The sequence below is a fragment of the Candoia aspera genome, chromosome 8 (assembly GCF_035149785.1).
Source record: "Candoia aspera isolate rCanAsp1 chromosome 8, rCanAsp1.hap2, whole genome shotgun sequence".
In the NCBI taxonomy this organism is placed as follows: domain Eukaryota; kingdom Metazoa; phylum Chordata; class Lepidosauria; order Squamata; family Boidae; genus Candoia; species Candoia aspera.
The window spans coordinates 63,619,562-63,635,521 of record NC_086160.1 but is presented as its reverse complement, the minus strand read 5'-3'; the positions used below and the strand labels follow the sequence as shown (position 1 = coordinate 63,635,521).

The 15,960-nt window shown below is 40.5% G+C and overlaps 1 protein-coding gene across 3 annotated transcripts in view; it reads right to left on the bottom strand.

Annotated features, from left to right (window-relative positions):
* SNCA (synuclein alpha) overlaps positions 1 to 12,692 on the bottom strand; it is a 49,961-nt gene extending 37,269 nt beyond the window's left edge. The window contains exons 1-4 of one of the 3 annotated variants that reach the window (XM_063310292.1): positions 12,655 to 12,692; positions 12,106 to 12,162; positions 8,049 to 8,195; positions 4,182 to 4,223 (exon numbers count right to left, since the gene is read on the bottom strand). In XM_063310292.1, the coding sequence (XP_063166362.1) occupies positions 4,182 to 4,223; positions 8,049 to 8,169 (163 nt within the window). In that variant the 5' untranslated portion in view covers positions 8,170 to 8,195; positions 12,106 to 12,162; positions 12,655 to 12,692. Of the gene's footprint in view, positions 1 to 4,181; positions 4,224 to 8,048; positions 8,196 to 12,105; positions 12,507 to 12,654 lie in introns of those variants that run through there. The other 2 variants (XM_063310293.1, XM_063310291.1) reach the window with 2 other exon arrangements.
* Positions 12,693 to 15,960: the final 3,268 nt, after the last annotated feature.

Genomic DNA, 15,960 nt, shown 5'->3' with positions numbered 1-15,960 from the left:
CTGAAAAATCCATTAACCTGTATATATATATATAAAAAAACCTATACCAATGTGAACTGAGTCGACTTAAATAATCAATTCAAATATACAGAGCAGATTGACTTGACTCAAAAGTTAAACAGAATTTTTACATGGGCAATAAGGTCTCTTCTGCATTGTCCAAATCAAAACATATCATTCAGTCCAATTTGACAAACAAGTATGATTCAACAAATGAAATCATAGATGCTTCACTGAATTAAATCCATGTTGCAAAGAATTGCACAGCCCTACTTAAAAGCTATTTTAGGAATACACACAGGTTCAAGCTAAATGAATGCATCAGTTAGAAACAGTTTGGTTCTAATTGCATGGAAGCTAGTATCAACATTATTCACATGTCCCAATGAACCTGCAGACAGCAGATGTGTAGACAATAAGTGCAGCTCTGGTGTATGTGCAGAAGAGAAACACAAGTATTTGATAGAAGTTGCAAAGCTCACTGGAAAGCAGGAGAAAGAAAAACAAGTTGGTGCCTTCAAATGGTTTTGTCTACAGCAGCATGGCTAAATGGTTATGGATTAGGTTAGCTGTAGTCCAAAGTATCTGCAAGTAGTAGGTTACCCACCTTTGATACAGACTTTGCAGAATACAATGATTTGGAGAATTAGGTAGAACAACAGAACTGCCCCAAGCTTTGGAGCTTCCTTCTTACATCCATACTTTAACAAAAAGGGGAGGCACAAGGGAAGAAAATCTGAATTTGCTCCGGTACCAGCTGTCATTTGATCACCAAGCAAGGTCAAATTGTGTTCTGAGATCCTGACATGAATTCCAGCTGCAGCTACAAGGACCACAAATCATTTTATAAGAAAAGAGTTCCTGGAAATACAAGTAACAGGCGGATGTATGAATCATATGCTGCTGTTGAGGGCATGCAGCCAATGACTGCACTAGAATTCCAAGAACCTATTACTATTCCAATGCCATCCTTGAGCCTCACCCACAAAGAATAGCTGTTGCCTACCATTTATATTTCCATTTTTTAAAATGAAGTGTTGCTGCTGTAGCCTTGACCAGTTGGGCAGTATAGCATTGCCATTTGGGACCTTTCCGGACCAACAATTCTTATTTTGTCCAAGGGTTGATCTGCTTATAGATCACGGATTATAGATAACTGATTTATATAATATGATCTATCAGTTATAGATAACTGATCTGGTTATAGATCTATTATAACATGGACACCAGAGTGTGCTGTTCCTTCTCATTCTAAGCATTGCTTTTAATTGTATTGCTTTCAGTTGCCCACCCAAGAAACAATAAACCTCTTCTAATATCTTCACCTCGATGCTGTTCCAGAGATATGGAAAAACAAAAGGAAATCCTGATATTCGTTAGGTTATTGCACCTTGAATATGTGCTGGTCACTTTGTGAGACTAAATATGGATCTTGCGCTACTTGAACGGTATTCTGCACAATTAGAAAAGAAAGCTACATAAGAGGATTTTGAAGCCTATGAAGCTAATGGATGTAGATTATTTCCATATCACCAGGTTATTTGCAAATCTCAATGACATACCAAAAAATGTGTTTGGGGTCTTAGTCATTCAGCAGAACTGATAGCTGCTGCTGAAAAAAAAGCATGGTGATTTGGTTTTCAGAGTTTTTAAAATAATCTTTGTTGATCAAAGACCAACATCCCTACAGGACAAGGAATGAAGCTTGGAAACACAAGATTTTAGGGAATGTTGATGACACACAGAAGGCTGTCTGCTTGTGACCCACATGCAGCCTGGGAATGAGAGTTTCTTTTTCATTGTGATTTGTGCACCAAATCAGGAAGAAATTACAAGAAGTTACAGGAAAGTAGGCTCCAGTTAAATATTAGGACAAACTTTGTAACAATAAGAGAAATTTGACAGTGGAACTAATTACCCAGCAAAATGGTAGGCATCTCTTCACTGGATGTGTTCAAGAAGAGGCTGGATAGCCATCTGCTACAGGGACATGGATTGGAGGGTTGGACATGGCCTAAATGTCCCTTTTCAATTCCAAGACACTCTGGGGCTATTTGAGATGAATGTAGGTCATAAAAGGACCCAAATCCATAAATTTGTCCTCTTTTAGCCTTTCCTAGATGCAAAAGATTTCACACCTCAGCAACAGGAATTCAGCCAGTGCAAGCTTGTTAAATATCTTTCCATGCAGAAAGACTGAGCATCAAGGGGAAGAAGAATGTAAGAAAATACATTTGTCATCCTAATCATGTAATGCTGCACTTATTTTACCATCATCCTCTTTAAATATGCACTTTATATAAAATAAAAATACATGTGATGACATAAACAGCAACTTTCCCAACGGTTTTTGTTAACTATTTCAATTTCTTGCTCCTTGATGGGAAACCTTTTTTCATTTTTTTTTTCTAGCACCAGTCAAAATATTCATGGTTTACCAAAGAGAGATTAAGGTTGGCTATCTATACTGAAATGAAAAAAAAGTTCTTTGAACTCTTATAAGAGCCAGTGAATCTGGGCTCAGGAATAATCATCTAGCTTGGTTAGCAGTAGGGACACGGTGGCGCTGCGGGTTAAACCGCTGAGCTGCTGAGCTTGCCGATCGGAAGGTCGGCGGTTCGAATCCGCGCGACGGGGTGAGCTCCCGTTGCTAGTCCCAGCTCCTGTCAACCTAGCAGTTCGAAAACATGCAAATGTGAGTAGATTAATAGGTACCGCTTTGGTGGGCAGGTAACGGCGTTCCATGTAGTCATGCCGGCCACATGACCACGGAAGTGTCTATGGACAAACGCCGGCTCTTCGGCTTTGAAACGGAGATGAGCACCGCCCCCTAGAGTCGGACACGACTGGACTTAATGTCAAGGGAAACCTTACCTTGGTTAGCAGTAAAGAGCCTTCAGTCTACAGGCCAACTCTGTTTGCTGAGACCTGGCTAGGCCACTCCTTTTCCCTGAAATCTCAATCTCAATCTCCCTCTCTCTCTTTTGGCCTCACCTCGTTAGAAAAAACAAGGGTAAGGGAAGGTGGCTACATCATCAATGGTTAACTCAACAAACTTCAGAGGAAGCATTGCTTAGTTAATCAGGGTATTCAGCATGGAAGTGGAAGCTGCATGGCCATTAAAAAAGCAATTCAGCATTTTTAAGAAGTAACTCACAGCAAAGGTTTCTGTGCAATTAACAGAAACTATTGCAGTTCAGCTTTTTAAAAGAAAAACAACACAATCCTAATTTTGGACATTTAGAGATAGTCTTCTAAGCTGCCTCCACCCTCAGATCTTTCTAACAGTTTTCAGGGAGTCCAAAGTCAGTAGAGCACCTGAGGCCAATCTGCTTCTTCAGGTAGGATGGGATATAAGACGTCTTCTTGAAATTTGACCCCAATACAGCTTTTAAAAATTGCAGTGGGCTCAGGCACCTGTAGACAGACTCCTGGGCATCCAGACTTTCTGACATCCCTTGGGGAAAAAAAATCAAAACTACTTGTCACATAGGACAGTTTTGGGCATCAGGGTTTACTCTGTCTAGAGAACAGATTTCCTGTTGTTTCACTGGCAACTGTGGTTGGCATATTCAGAGGCAAAGTGATCGGCTATGCAGACCACAGGCAACTGAGCAGGGACCGACTGACCACTTTGCCTCTGAAGATGCCAGCCACAAATCCCATGAAACATCAGGAAATCTGTTCTCTAAACCCTGAAGCCCAACAGATAGCATCTGTGAAAGCCTATACCAGTATATTACTTTATATAACTAATTTATAAACAATTGCCAATGCATCAAGGGAATTACAAGTATGAAAGCTTTCAGTGTAAGGAAAGACTGCAGATGCAATGGAGCACTCCACCCATTTCACGATTCTCCTGCAGTGAAAATCATCACTGAAGACCACTGGTTATTGCCCAGAAACAAATATACAATCTGGGCCAATACTTTGCTGGCTATGCATCCACCACAGATGGCATGTCACATGTTTGCATAATCAGTGAAACTGGAATTGTACTATCCAATATCTCCAAATGTTGTATCTATAAGAATATTCATCTCCCACTAAGATCAATAGTGTGTTTCCCAAACACCTGATCATATTGCAGACCTACTTTCCTTTCTAAATCAGAGCCTACTTTATAAAGAACAGACAAGAGATTTATTTTAGAAATAGAAATGTAGTTATGGACTTACCTGTTGTGACACCATGAACAACTCCCTCCTTGGTCTTTGACCCTGTTTATGCAACAGAAATAAAAAAAAAAAAAAAAAATCAGTCTCAGTGGAAACTGAATGGAATAGATCTTACGAAGCATAAGGATAAAGTTAAAGAACCACAGGCTGAGTTCACACAACTTGTTAAACCTAAGTTCACAAAGCACAATTGTTATGTTTTTATAAAATAACAGCCCACACAATAAACTGCAAATTATGGCTTAACATAAGTGCTTGGTTCACACAAAGACAATGGTCATGTTCCAATCCACCTGCCTTTATTTGCCCAAGTGGTAACACATTCCAGAAACAGGAATTTATTGGACAGATCCATTTTCTGGTGAAAAGTACTGGAGTCATTAGAGGTCTTTTGTAGCAAATTACAATCTATTGATGCAAAAAGAATCTGATCCATACATAAACCTTCCATGACAGAAATATTTTTATTTGTTTGTTTATTTATTTTCTGTCCTGCCTTTATTATTTTGATAAATAACTCAAGGCAGCGAACATACCTAATACTCCTTCTTCCTCCTGTTTTCCCCACAACAACAACCCTGTGAGATAAGTTGGGCTGAGAGAGAGAGACTGGTCCAAAGTCACCCAGCCGGCTTTCATGCCTAAGGCGGGACTAGAACTCAGTCTCCCGGTTTCTAGCCAGTTGCCTTCACCACTAGACCAGATACTTTAAACATTTGCCTTTTGTGGTTTTGAATGATTGAATCACTGATATAAGTGTGCTTAGCTGGTTTGTGGTGACAGTGCTCCCAGATATGAGTTTGTTAGATTTGGCTATGCCGTTTTAATTGCCCCTTAATGCAATGGAATGAAACAAAGGTAAGGGCATTGTGGGAAATTAAAACTGTGGTAAATCCAACAAACTCATACTAGTTAACTGGATCAATAAAAGTTAAAGAAGCTCAGGAAATAGGCATCAGCCATAGGCCAGGCCCACTGTTGCATCAATAGACATTGACTAAGGATGTCATATGCTGAAAGCTTACACATCCTTTCTACATATTACTACTCTTTTGTGCTCACTGATTTTGGTTATATATTATCCTCTTCATAAATGCAAACTCCATTTGAACAATCAGTGAAACATCTCTGTTGCTCAGATCACTGGACATGTCTTTAAATGGCAGAAGCCAATCTTTTCCACAAATCATATGAAATATCTGTTATTTCTTTACTCAGATGGCTTCCATATTGCTCCATCTTTGTCATATGAGATAATATCATGGTTATTAACATCTCATATGACAAAGACAAAGCAGGTCTCATTCCTCTGTCCTCCTCTCCTATTGTGGACTACTACAGTCACTTCTGGAGAACAGTCTTGACCCTAATGTGGTCCTCAAGCCTGTTGAAGTTGCATCCTCTGGGTGTTCTGCAACATTCACAGAAGTTTGCCAAATTAAGGATTGTGCACTTACTCACTCCACCAAACTGAAGACCTGTTAAGTTTTCATGTTGCTTTGAACTTAGTTTTCCATATTATTCAGACTGAAAACTAAAGTAAATAACAACAGTGAGTTTCAACAGCCAGCTTCACAGTCCATGACTTATATTGCCTTCTTTAAACATATTTATAGTATTAAGCACAGCTTATCATTCCAGATGATGTAACAACCAAAAATGAAAGTAAAAGCTTCCAAAAACTACCCCTTTCTGTGATTAAAAGAAATAAATAGAACATTACCGCTAACAGAAAGATCATTCTTGTGATTACCAGTGAAAGAAACCCACATGTATTTTTGTAAAGCAAAAATTTTCCTCTAGGCAAATCAATTAGGTTGCTTTCTTTTTGTTTGTGTACCAGATGGTGGTGATGGGGGAGCTGAAATAAGAACATTGAAAGTTTACGCATGTTCTAAAGCAGAACATCTGTGGAAAATGCTGCTGCTTTCACACTAGCTGTGAAGCATGAATCATAGTTATTCAGTTGGGCATGAAGAAATCTGCTGGTTCAGTTTCTTTAATGGCTGGAATTCCATCAAAACAACCTCTAAATAAATCCACCATCCATCCCATCTATTTATCTAATTCTACTCCAAATTTAGCACATTATTAAAGTGAGGTAATCTAGGCCAGGAGTAGGAAACCCACAGGTTGCATAAGCCCCTTCCCTACATCCCCAACGATTGCACCAACAGTAAATAACCATTTGGGGCTGCTTTGTCCCCCTTCTGTCTTTCCCCCCCCCCCCCCAGGATTTTAGGGGTGGGAATAGGACTAGAAAATTACTGGGAGGCAAATCATTCTCAAGATACCCTTAAAACCATGGAAAAACAGCTCCAAATGGGATCCTCCGAAAGTGTAGACTCAGGCCTCTGTTGACAGTTTGGGCACATGGTTTAAAAGTGTGAATGGAGTGATTTCCCCCTTCCCATCCTTTAAAAAGAATAACAACAACAAAGCCAAAAAATGGATTGAAATATTTTGGCCATACCCTTTCTAATGACATCCTCACATCACTAGATGGCCTCCTCTGAAAGGTCAGCAGACAGAGTTGCTTGCCATAGATGGACATCTGTACTTCTAAGCAGTAAACCAGCATAGACTCTAATCTATTCTCAGTTGGATAAGGAAATGACATATTAGGGCAAACTTGAGTAGGGGTAAACTATGCCCTTAAGACACACCTGGAAACAAACCCATGGTCCATCAGTGTTCAACACATTCATCTAGATTATCTCTACAAAAGTTAGATCCAGTTTTGATGATCCTGATAGAAACCATGAATCTACTCCCCACAGATGCAATGCATCCCTTTCGAATTTAACATTGAAGTCTCTCCATGAAGAGATGCAAGCAATCCACCAACACAACAGACATTTAATTTCTAAGTGGAATAAATGTTATTACACCCAAAGTACATACACTTAGTAGAAGCTTTAGCTTGTTTCCAGTTCTAAAGGTTTGCCATTCAAACAGCACAAGAAATGTAATGACGTGTTTGTTTAAAGGAGAACATTAATACAGGCATCTTGATTGTTCATTCTGTACAGAATGGCAGGATGTAAGAGATTCAGATTGCTGTCATGGTTAAGATGTTGGACTGGGACCCTGGAGATCCAAGCTCAGGTCCATCTTCATTACAATCTATCTCACTGGATTTTTTTTTTAAATCTAATATCCCACCCGTATTGTTTTTATAAATAACTCAACGTGGGGAACATACCTAATACTCCTTCCTCCTCCTCCTATTTTCCCCATAACAACAACCCTGTGAGGTGAGTTGGGCTGAGAGAGTGTGACTGGCCCAAAGTCACCCAGCGGGCTTTTGTGCCTAAGGCGGGACTAGAACTCTCCCACCACACCTGATTGGCTCTTGGGCTGAGAGAGAGGGACTGGCCCGAGGTCACCCAGCTGGCTTTCATACCTAAGGCGGGACTGGAACTCACAGCCTCCTGGTGTCTAGTCCAGCACTTTAACCACTAGACCAAACTGGCTTTTGTGAAGGAAAATTGAAGAAAGGAGTGCAAGGAACCTCACCTTGAGTTCGTAGAGGAAAAACTGGATAAAAATCTAAAGAATTCTATACACTTATACATACTGAGAGCCCAGGATTACACATGTTCCTAATGAACCTTGAATCTCTATGCCCCCTGCCCCCAAATCCTCTCTATAGTTGCATCAAATCTTGATTGGACTGAGACACATGGGAAATTATTAAAAAATTAAAAATTGAATTTAGATTTCATCCAATTTCATTCATATTTTCTTTGTCTTGGCTTCACCCAATTCTTGATGGGTGGTTCCTGACCTGCCAATCAACGGCTGTGGGGCCCTTGTCTCAAAACAAGATTGCACACTCCCGGTTTAGTTTATCTTGCCACTTACCCACGTAGAGGACACCTTCTTTGGTTTTCCCTGCTGCTTCTGCCACACCTTGCTTGGTTTTTTCTGCTGCTGCCACCACTCCTTCCTTAGCTTTATTAAATCCTTTCATGAATACATCCATGGCCAAAGAATGTCTATGCCCAGAACGGAAAAGATAGATAAACAACATAATGTATTAAATAAAGGTTAAGAGAGAATAGCATTATGCTGTTTAGGAAGAAATAGCTGGCCTATCTATGCATACTGGACTATCTTGGTCTAAACCTACGCAGATGGCTAAATATGGAGATAACCAAAGCACTGGGGTGGGGTGGGGTGGGGGGAATTGTACAGGATCATGCTTATTACAACCACCACTGTCCTTCACGTATATAACCGCAAAAACAATTTTGTCATATGCTGGAAACAACAGGATTATTTCCAGCAGATAAACCAGTGCCTTGAATCAACCAGCTATCTGTTGCATGTTGCCCTGGCACATTGCAGTTGGGTGCATTACCTTTTGATTGAGGGCTTTTAGGAGCCCCATTCCTGGGGACTAAAGTAATGCCTTTCCCCAAAGAGATCCACCACCAGCTGTTTAGCACCCTCAGGGTAACAAGAAAGACCTTTACATTCTTACAGGCTTCTAAATCTTTACATTTTGGCGTCATTGTGTTGTGCTTTTTAAGATGGCTTAATTTTAATTTTGTAGAACATTGCTTTAATGCAATTTATAACTATCACCAAACAAAAGAATAGTTTCACAGTGGTATTATCTTTTGGTTTTATGCAAAGATCTCTCTGAAGATTTCATTTCCTACATCGCTCTAGCCTCAATTTTTAACAATAAATATCATTTTGCCCAACTTCTTAAATGGTAAACTCATACCACCTCTTTACCTCGATTGACCCCTAGTAACTACAGCATCCAATCATGGGTATATAAAAAGCCAACTTCCACAAATAAAATAGAAGCAGAGACTGTTCTAGATCCAGACGTTCATTCATTTATTAATATTCCTGGAATTAAACCATCAAGGGGGTCAAAGGAGCTAATGTTCTATCTTCTCAACTATCTTTCAACACAATTGAGCTAAGAGGGAACAATTGGTTTACGAACAACCTGAGATGTTCAAATGCTAATTAGACTGTAATCAGATTAGAGCATGTAATTTAACCATCTACAACACATGGGCTTTTACTTCCATTACAAGGATCTTTAGTTGCAGGATCAATACAGGATCTATACAGTAAGGTAGCTTTTATTCAGCTGCAAGTTATGTAATAACAAGATACCAAGTGTTACACTTCCAAGTGAGATGTATCCATTTCCCTGAGCTTGCTTTCCTTTTGGCTACTTCAATGGGAGCTAACTAGAACGTACATCCACTTCCTCTTTTATCAAAAGGATCTATCAAGTTAATGAGTCTTTTTTATCAGGCTACCTGATAATTTAGATTTTTAAGCCCTCTATGGTGGACCATATGTGCATGTAAAGTGTTTCACTGATTTCTTGGTTATTCTGACTATAAAGTATCATTACACTGACATGGTACCTATTACACTATGCCATAGTTTCTTTAACCCTGCTGTGCCAATAACCACAAATGGCTGAATTCATGCAACATACTAAGCATATACCATAGCCCAATAATTGGGCTCCTGCCATGTGCTAGGCCAAAAACATGATTTACAAACCATAATAGCTGGATTCATGCAACACGCTAACTCAAAACTCAACAAACTACATTATGGCTTAATGGAATGTGTGAACCCAGCCCAAACGTTTCCTGCATAGTAAATGTTTTTGTGAAACATTGTCAGATAACATCTCATTAATACATTGGAAATGAATACTCACTGCCGCATCTTGGGGTTTATTCCAGATGGTACATTAACAACCCAATCCAAGCTAAGTCTGGCAAGAGATTAATTCTACTAATTTATATTAGTAGAATATAAAGTAGGTAATAGAAGTTTGAAAAATAAATAAATAAAAATATTATATTTATTTTTAATAAGTGAATGGGGCAACTGCCATGCAGCCTGTATCACGCACTGTAACTCACAAATAAACCTCAGGACAAGTTTTACTCCAAAACAGGGACATATGGAATAACATCTGGAAGTTGCTCATTCCAAAGTGCCTAAAACATTGTTTAAGAATATAACTGTTTCATTTTATCCAGGATTCTCTCACTAATACTCCAATATCCTTTTGAGTAGCTGGAGCTTTGTAGCTCATTTGCCTTCCCATCAGATTTTAAAATAAATCAGGCCCCCAATTCTGCCAAGATGGAAAGAATAGAAATTTAAAGCAATAATCTGGCACCACAACATGTTCTTCTGAACCACAAACAAGTGAGTAATTCTTTTAAAATAGGAGTGTGAACTTCAAAAGGAATGAGGTGATGAGGAGGAGCCTTCGTCTCTCTGAAAGGGAGGGTTCTAACCTCAGCTGAGATCATGTTCAAGTCCACAATCTGGTTTATTTTTCAACAATTCCACATTGCAAACATCTGAGAAACAACCAAAGATCCTTTTGCATCCTGAAAAAGTAGGATCTCTTTGCTTGCTCAGTCACTTTGATTCACTTTCATTCATAGCAGTGCAATTTAAAAGACAAAATGAAATACCATCTGAAATAACGCAGTCATAGTTTTGCTTCTCCCCTAGATTACTGGACAAATGATTAATCTGGGCACCAGCAGACCAGCGTGGAACCTAGATTAGATGATCAGCTCTGAAATAAGTATTTGCCAAATTAATTGAGGGTGAGGGAGGAGCAAGGTAATGGATGTGGATATAATGCTATATATATGAAATGAGGTCAAGATTTTTTGCTTTGGCACCAGATCATTTAGAAGGCAGATCTTCAGATCTGCTTGGACTTTATCTTGATTCATCAAAAGTTCCTCACTTTCCTAAAATTGACTTTTCCTCCTGAAAAGCAGACATCGTATATCACAGGAACATGCTAATTTCTATTCTCTCTCTCTCACCCACACAAGTCTCTTACACAAGAGAAGCATTAAGATGCAATCTTTAACTGTTTGGAAGCCTGAGATGTTCTGCATCTGAGATTTCCAGCAGAATGGGTGCAACTGAATTTCCAATATGTTAGGCCAACTTTGCTCTTTATTATTTTTATTTATTTATTTTCTATCCCATCTTTATTATTTTTATAAATAACTCAAGGTGGCGAACATGCCTAATACTCCTTCCTCCTCCTATTTTCCCCACAATCACCACCCTGTGAGGTGGGTTGGGAAGGACACAGTGCATATTTCAACCATCTGCTGAAGGGCTGCTGTGCACAAACCCCAATTACAAACCAGTCCAGCCCTTCTCTGCCATCCTTTAGATGCACTAGATCACAATTCCCATCACCCCAACCACCTAGGTTGGCAAGGATAACAGAAACACTGGGCCAAGGCATCTGGAGACCACCATGGTTTGGAAGGCAGTATGCAACTTAGCATGGCTTGTTTTTCCCAGAATTCCAAGGAAACAAGGCAACTAAAACCAGAAGGAAGTTGATCCAGAGGTGATGTTTAGGCTAGATACGGCAATTCTCTCTGCCCACAAAGATGTAGCACAAGGCAGCTTCAGCAACAACAAGGAGATATTCCCCAGTTGCACTGCTCTGGCCATTCTTGAGATGTTAATTATAACATCTATTATTAACAGCCTCATTTTTCCTTCTCCCACAGCAACCTTTGCTGATTATTTATTTGCTCCTATGCCAAAGCTGATCGAAGCATCTTAGATACTTACTCCAAAGTCTTGCCCGTTTCAGGGAAATTACTCCAAAAGTGAGCATGCACAGAATTGCAGTTTGGCACTGCTTTCTTTGCACACTTACATAATAGCCAGATCCAAATAACATGGGGCTTATTTAGAGTAATGAATATTACACGCACAAGGGCGTTTGCCCTGTTGCAGCTCCATCCCTAGTCTTTGCAGACATCTGCCCCAGTTTCCCCGCATTTATTCCCGGGTAAGCATGCAAGGAGCCCTCCCTTCGCAGTCTGCTACGACCCTCTTCCCTGGAGACCCACCTAAGTAACTTACCCCCTGCGTTTGGTTCGCGCCTCGCGTTGCTCGACCGATCAACAGTTAGTCTTTGCAACTGTTAAATTTAGAGCGAAAAAGGAGGGTTAAGATCAAAGAGGGAGAGAGGAAAAGCGCCCCAAGAGTTGCCGAGGAGGCACCCCGCGCTCCCTTCCGCGCTCAGAACATCACTGCCGGGGTCCGCCTGACGCTCAGCCAGTGGTACCCAGGCTCCAGTCCGCCAGGGCGAGGCGTGGACGGCGCGGGAAGGGCAGGGAGGCTCCCCTCGCGGGACGGAGAGAAAACTGCGCCCCGCTCCGCAGCTCCAACGCGCTGGGGCGGGCGACGTGGGAGCAACCGAGCCTCTTCTCCCCCGCTCTTTGTGCTGGCTTGTCAGGTAGACAGGCAGCGCCCACGAGCGCCCTCCCCATCCTGGTCCCTCCATCTTCCCGTGACTCCGCCCGGTGGCGAGCGGCCCCCTCCAAAGGCAGCGGCGCCCTGCGCTTCATCTCTGGACGGCCGCTTTGCCACCCCTCAGAAAAGCCTCTAGAGAAGGAAAGGAATGCGCTACCTGCTTCGCTCCCGTGCAAGAAGGGGGAAAAACGGGGAGAGCAAGTATTTGGCAGGTACTGTTGCTTTTAGGGTTGTAACTCCTCCCCTTTGTCGCTAACCACGCCCTTTGTCTCTCCCCTCGTTTATTTACTCCTGTTAAAGCAACAGGCTTATTGTTGAAGGAAAGACTGGAAGGACCCAGGTGACCTTTTCTTGGCTATGGAAAAACTGAGCTAAAACCAATGGATGGGAAATTGTAAGAAAGATGTATTTTGGATGATCCGACTATTAAGGTTAGCAAATGGAACTGGGGCTGACTTAATCAATCTGGTTGCCTGAGTTCAAACAGAAACACTGAGCCACAAACTAGCCAACGATGTTTTGGCTATTGGGTTTGAGTTCCTCTGAAATGGACCAGGTTGGTTAATCATTCTGCTTCCCAGAGTTACCAGCAGAATAATTCTGGAAAGTTTGTAACCAGGGTAGGAAGGCACCCATCCTTCCTCATGATTTAGCTCTATGGCCTCTGAGAGATCTGCTCAGTTCCACATCTGGGTTTATGTAGAGAATTATGATTGCATAACTTTCTACACAATTGAAGAACAATATAATAGAGCTGGGGAAATAGCAGAAGAGGACAAAGTGATCAGAGGCCTTGAAAACCTTCCTCATGAGAAAAAGCTGGACATTAGGGACTCTTGGTTTGGGGAAAAAAGGATGAAGGGGACTTAATTAAGGTGTATGAAATGACATATTGCATGTAGGATCTGGACAGGGAGAAAACTTTCAAAACCCTAAAATTAGGGGAAGGAGATTTAGAACAGACTAAACAGATTGTGTTATATAGGTTTAAAACAAATTATAGTTCAAACAATGAATAATTAACCTATGGAATTCATTATCACAAGATATGGTAATGGCTTATAACTTGGACAGCTTTAAAAGGGGATTGGATAAATTCATGGACAATGGGTTCATTTGGGGTTATCAATTATGAAGATTCAGTGTTATCTCTGGGTTGGGGGGCACCATGTCTCCAAATTCCAGTTGCAAGGGAACAGTGCTGAGACAGGGGTAGGCCTCCATTTTCTCTTTATAAGCATCTCAGAGGGCAGTGGCATCTGCAGCAAGCTAAATTGATGTAAAAACAATGCATGCGCTGTGACATCATCACAAAAATTCTGCCGTTATTTATTTGCACCTCAGTGTCTGATGCAAGTATATGAGTAGTAGTATTTCTGTAATGATGTCCTAAGACAGGTTTCTTCATCTCCCCCACCTTATGTTCTTCTTTTCCTGTGGACTTCCATATCAGAGGAGTGAGAGAAACAAAATGTTGGACTAAATTGGTCCTTGGGCTGATTTCACAGGGCTGTTCTTATGTCCTTATTTCCAAAGCTAAAATTCATCTGCATCTCCTGGGCATCTGTGATTACTTCCACATTGAAATCATTCAAGAATGACCATTATTGTGTTTGTCACACAGAAAATCAATTATGTATCATGTGAAGAAGGACTGTGGTGGGATTGTATTATTGTATTTTCAGGATTTTGACTCACCATATTGTGTGAATCCAGCCATGATGATATGTTAATGGCAGTATTATGTGAGAAGCAGCCACTGTATTTTCTTCAATAAATTATTCTTAAAAGGAGCACATTCTTCCTTGAAATAAACATTTTTTTTCAAGACTCATATCTCATGCTTGAGGACATTTTATGTTCCTTACTTTTTTTCTTCAGTTTCTGTGCTGCTCAATTGTCACAGCCTCTGAACACCTTATGATATCTACCATGACGTAAAATTAAAGTCAAAACAACAATACAGTCACTAACAACTGCCAACCCAATGCACTATCATTCAGCTATAGATTAACATTCACTTGTCCCCAAATGCTTTCCTGATCAGCTATATTTTCCTTGCTCTTTGGAAACAAATTAGGGGGCGAGGGAAGGTCCAAATGTCTGGGGATAGGCAGTTCTGCAAAAGAATGGGCATCACAGAGTTCTGTAGCTGAAATTGCATTGATGAAGCAACCTTCAGCAAATCTTCTCTCTCTGTTCATAATGGGCAGGGAAATCCATCCCAGAGAAAGTAGTCTCAGAAATACCCAGAACCTGAACCAAGTAGAGTTGACTTGCACTTGAAACATAACTAATAGCCAATGCAGGTCTGGTGGTAAAGGTGTTACATGAGTGAATCTTGGTGTATCCATGACCACTTGGGCTGCTGCACGCTGAACTAGCTGAAGCTTCTGAGAATTCTTCAAGGCATCCCCATATAGAGCAACTTGCTCTAGTCCAGACACAAGAATGTGAGTGCTGTGTGAACCTAGACACTGGGTTAATTGAGTCAACCCAGTTTTAATTAACTATTAATTAGACCAACTACATTTAATTAATGTACTGTATGAAAAATACTGCCTTTTCCCTTCAAAAAGTCCATAAACGTATGACTGATTCCACTTGTACTTTTCAGAGATACAGTGACTTAGCTGAACCATGAAGCCATGGTTCATTTGATCATGGTTTGTGGAATAAATTCTCTTCTTTACCAGAAGGCATTTGCTAAAGCTACAAATCATTTTTCAAGCCAGCCTTCCTAAGATTCATTTTGTGTATTTTTGAAAAGCAATTGTCTTTCATAAAACGTGTTTCTTCTGAGAAATGAGTTTTTGTGGAAGATTTATCTTCTTCCCATGCTGTGGGAATAGAAAGAATAAGAACTGCAATGTTTGCTGTTAGGCAAAATCAAAGGACATTTTCTAAAGTGTCTCCCTCTCTCTCAAGCTCAGTCTCTCTTAATTTTCTGTTCATCTAATTTGGGCAATAAGAACTCAAGATGCATTTATATTTTTCTTCCTTGAATTACCATGCCATTTTTTTTTCAAATGAAGTGGGCAGAGGTAAATAAATACTATATTTACCCAAATGGAAAATACAACTCTGAATTTAAAGGAAAAATTAGGCAGGAAAGTGTTATCGACATAAACTAAAATTTGCTGTTTTCCCCTTCTCTTTGCAAAAAGGAAATGGGCTGATAGGGCTCATCTATACTGTAGTATGTCCCACTGAGCCCAGTGGTTCTTACTGCCAGGCAAGTATGCATAGTAACTCTCCACCTGTTTGATCAACGTACCAGCCTCATTCTCCTCTCATGCTCTTCCATGTGTAGAGGGTGAGGATCTGCAGTGGAGGGTTTCTCTATCCATAGGGATTCTCTACCAATTAAAGATGCTGATTTCTTGAATTCCCATTCAAAGGGAGCAGCTGCATGGATACTCTCTCCACTAGGGCTATACCACCATATCTGAAGATCCAGATA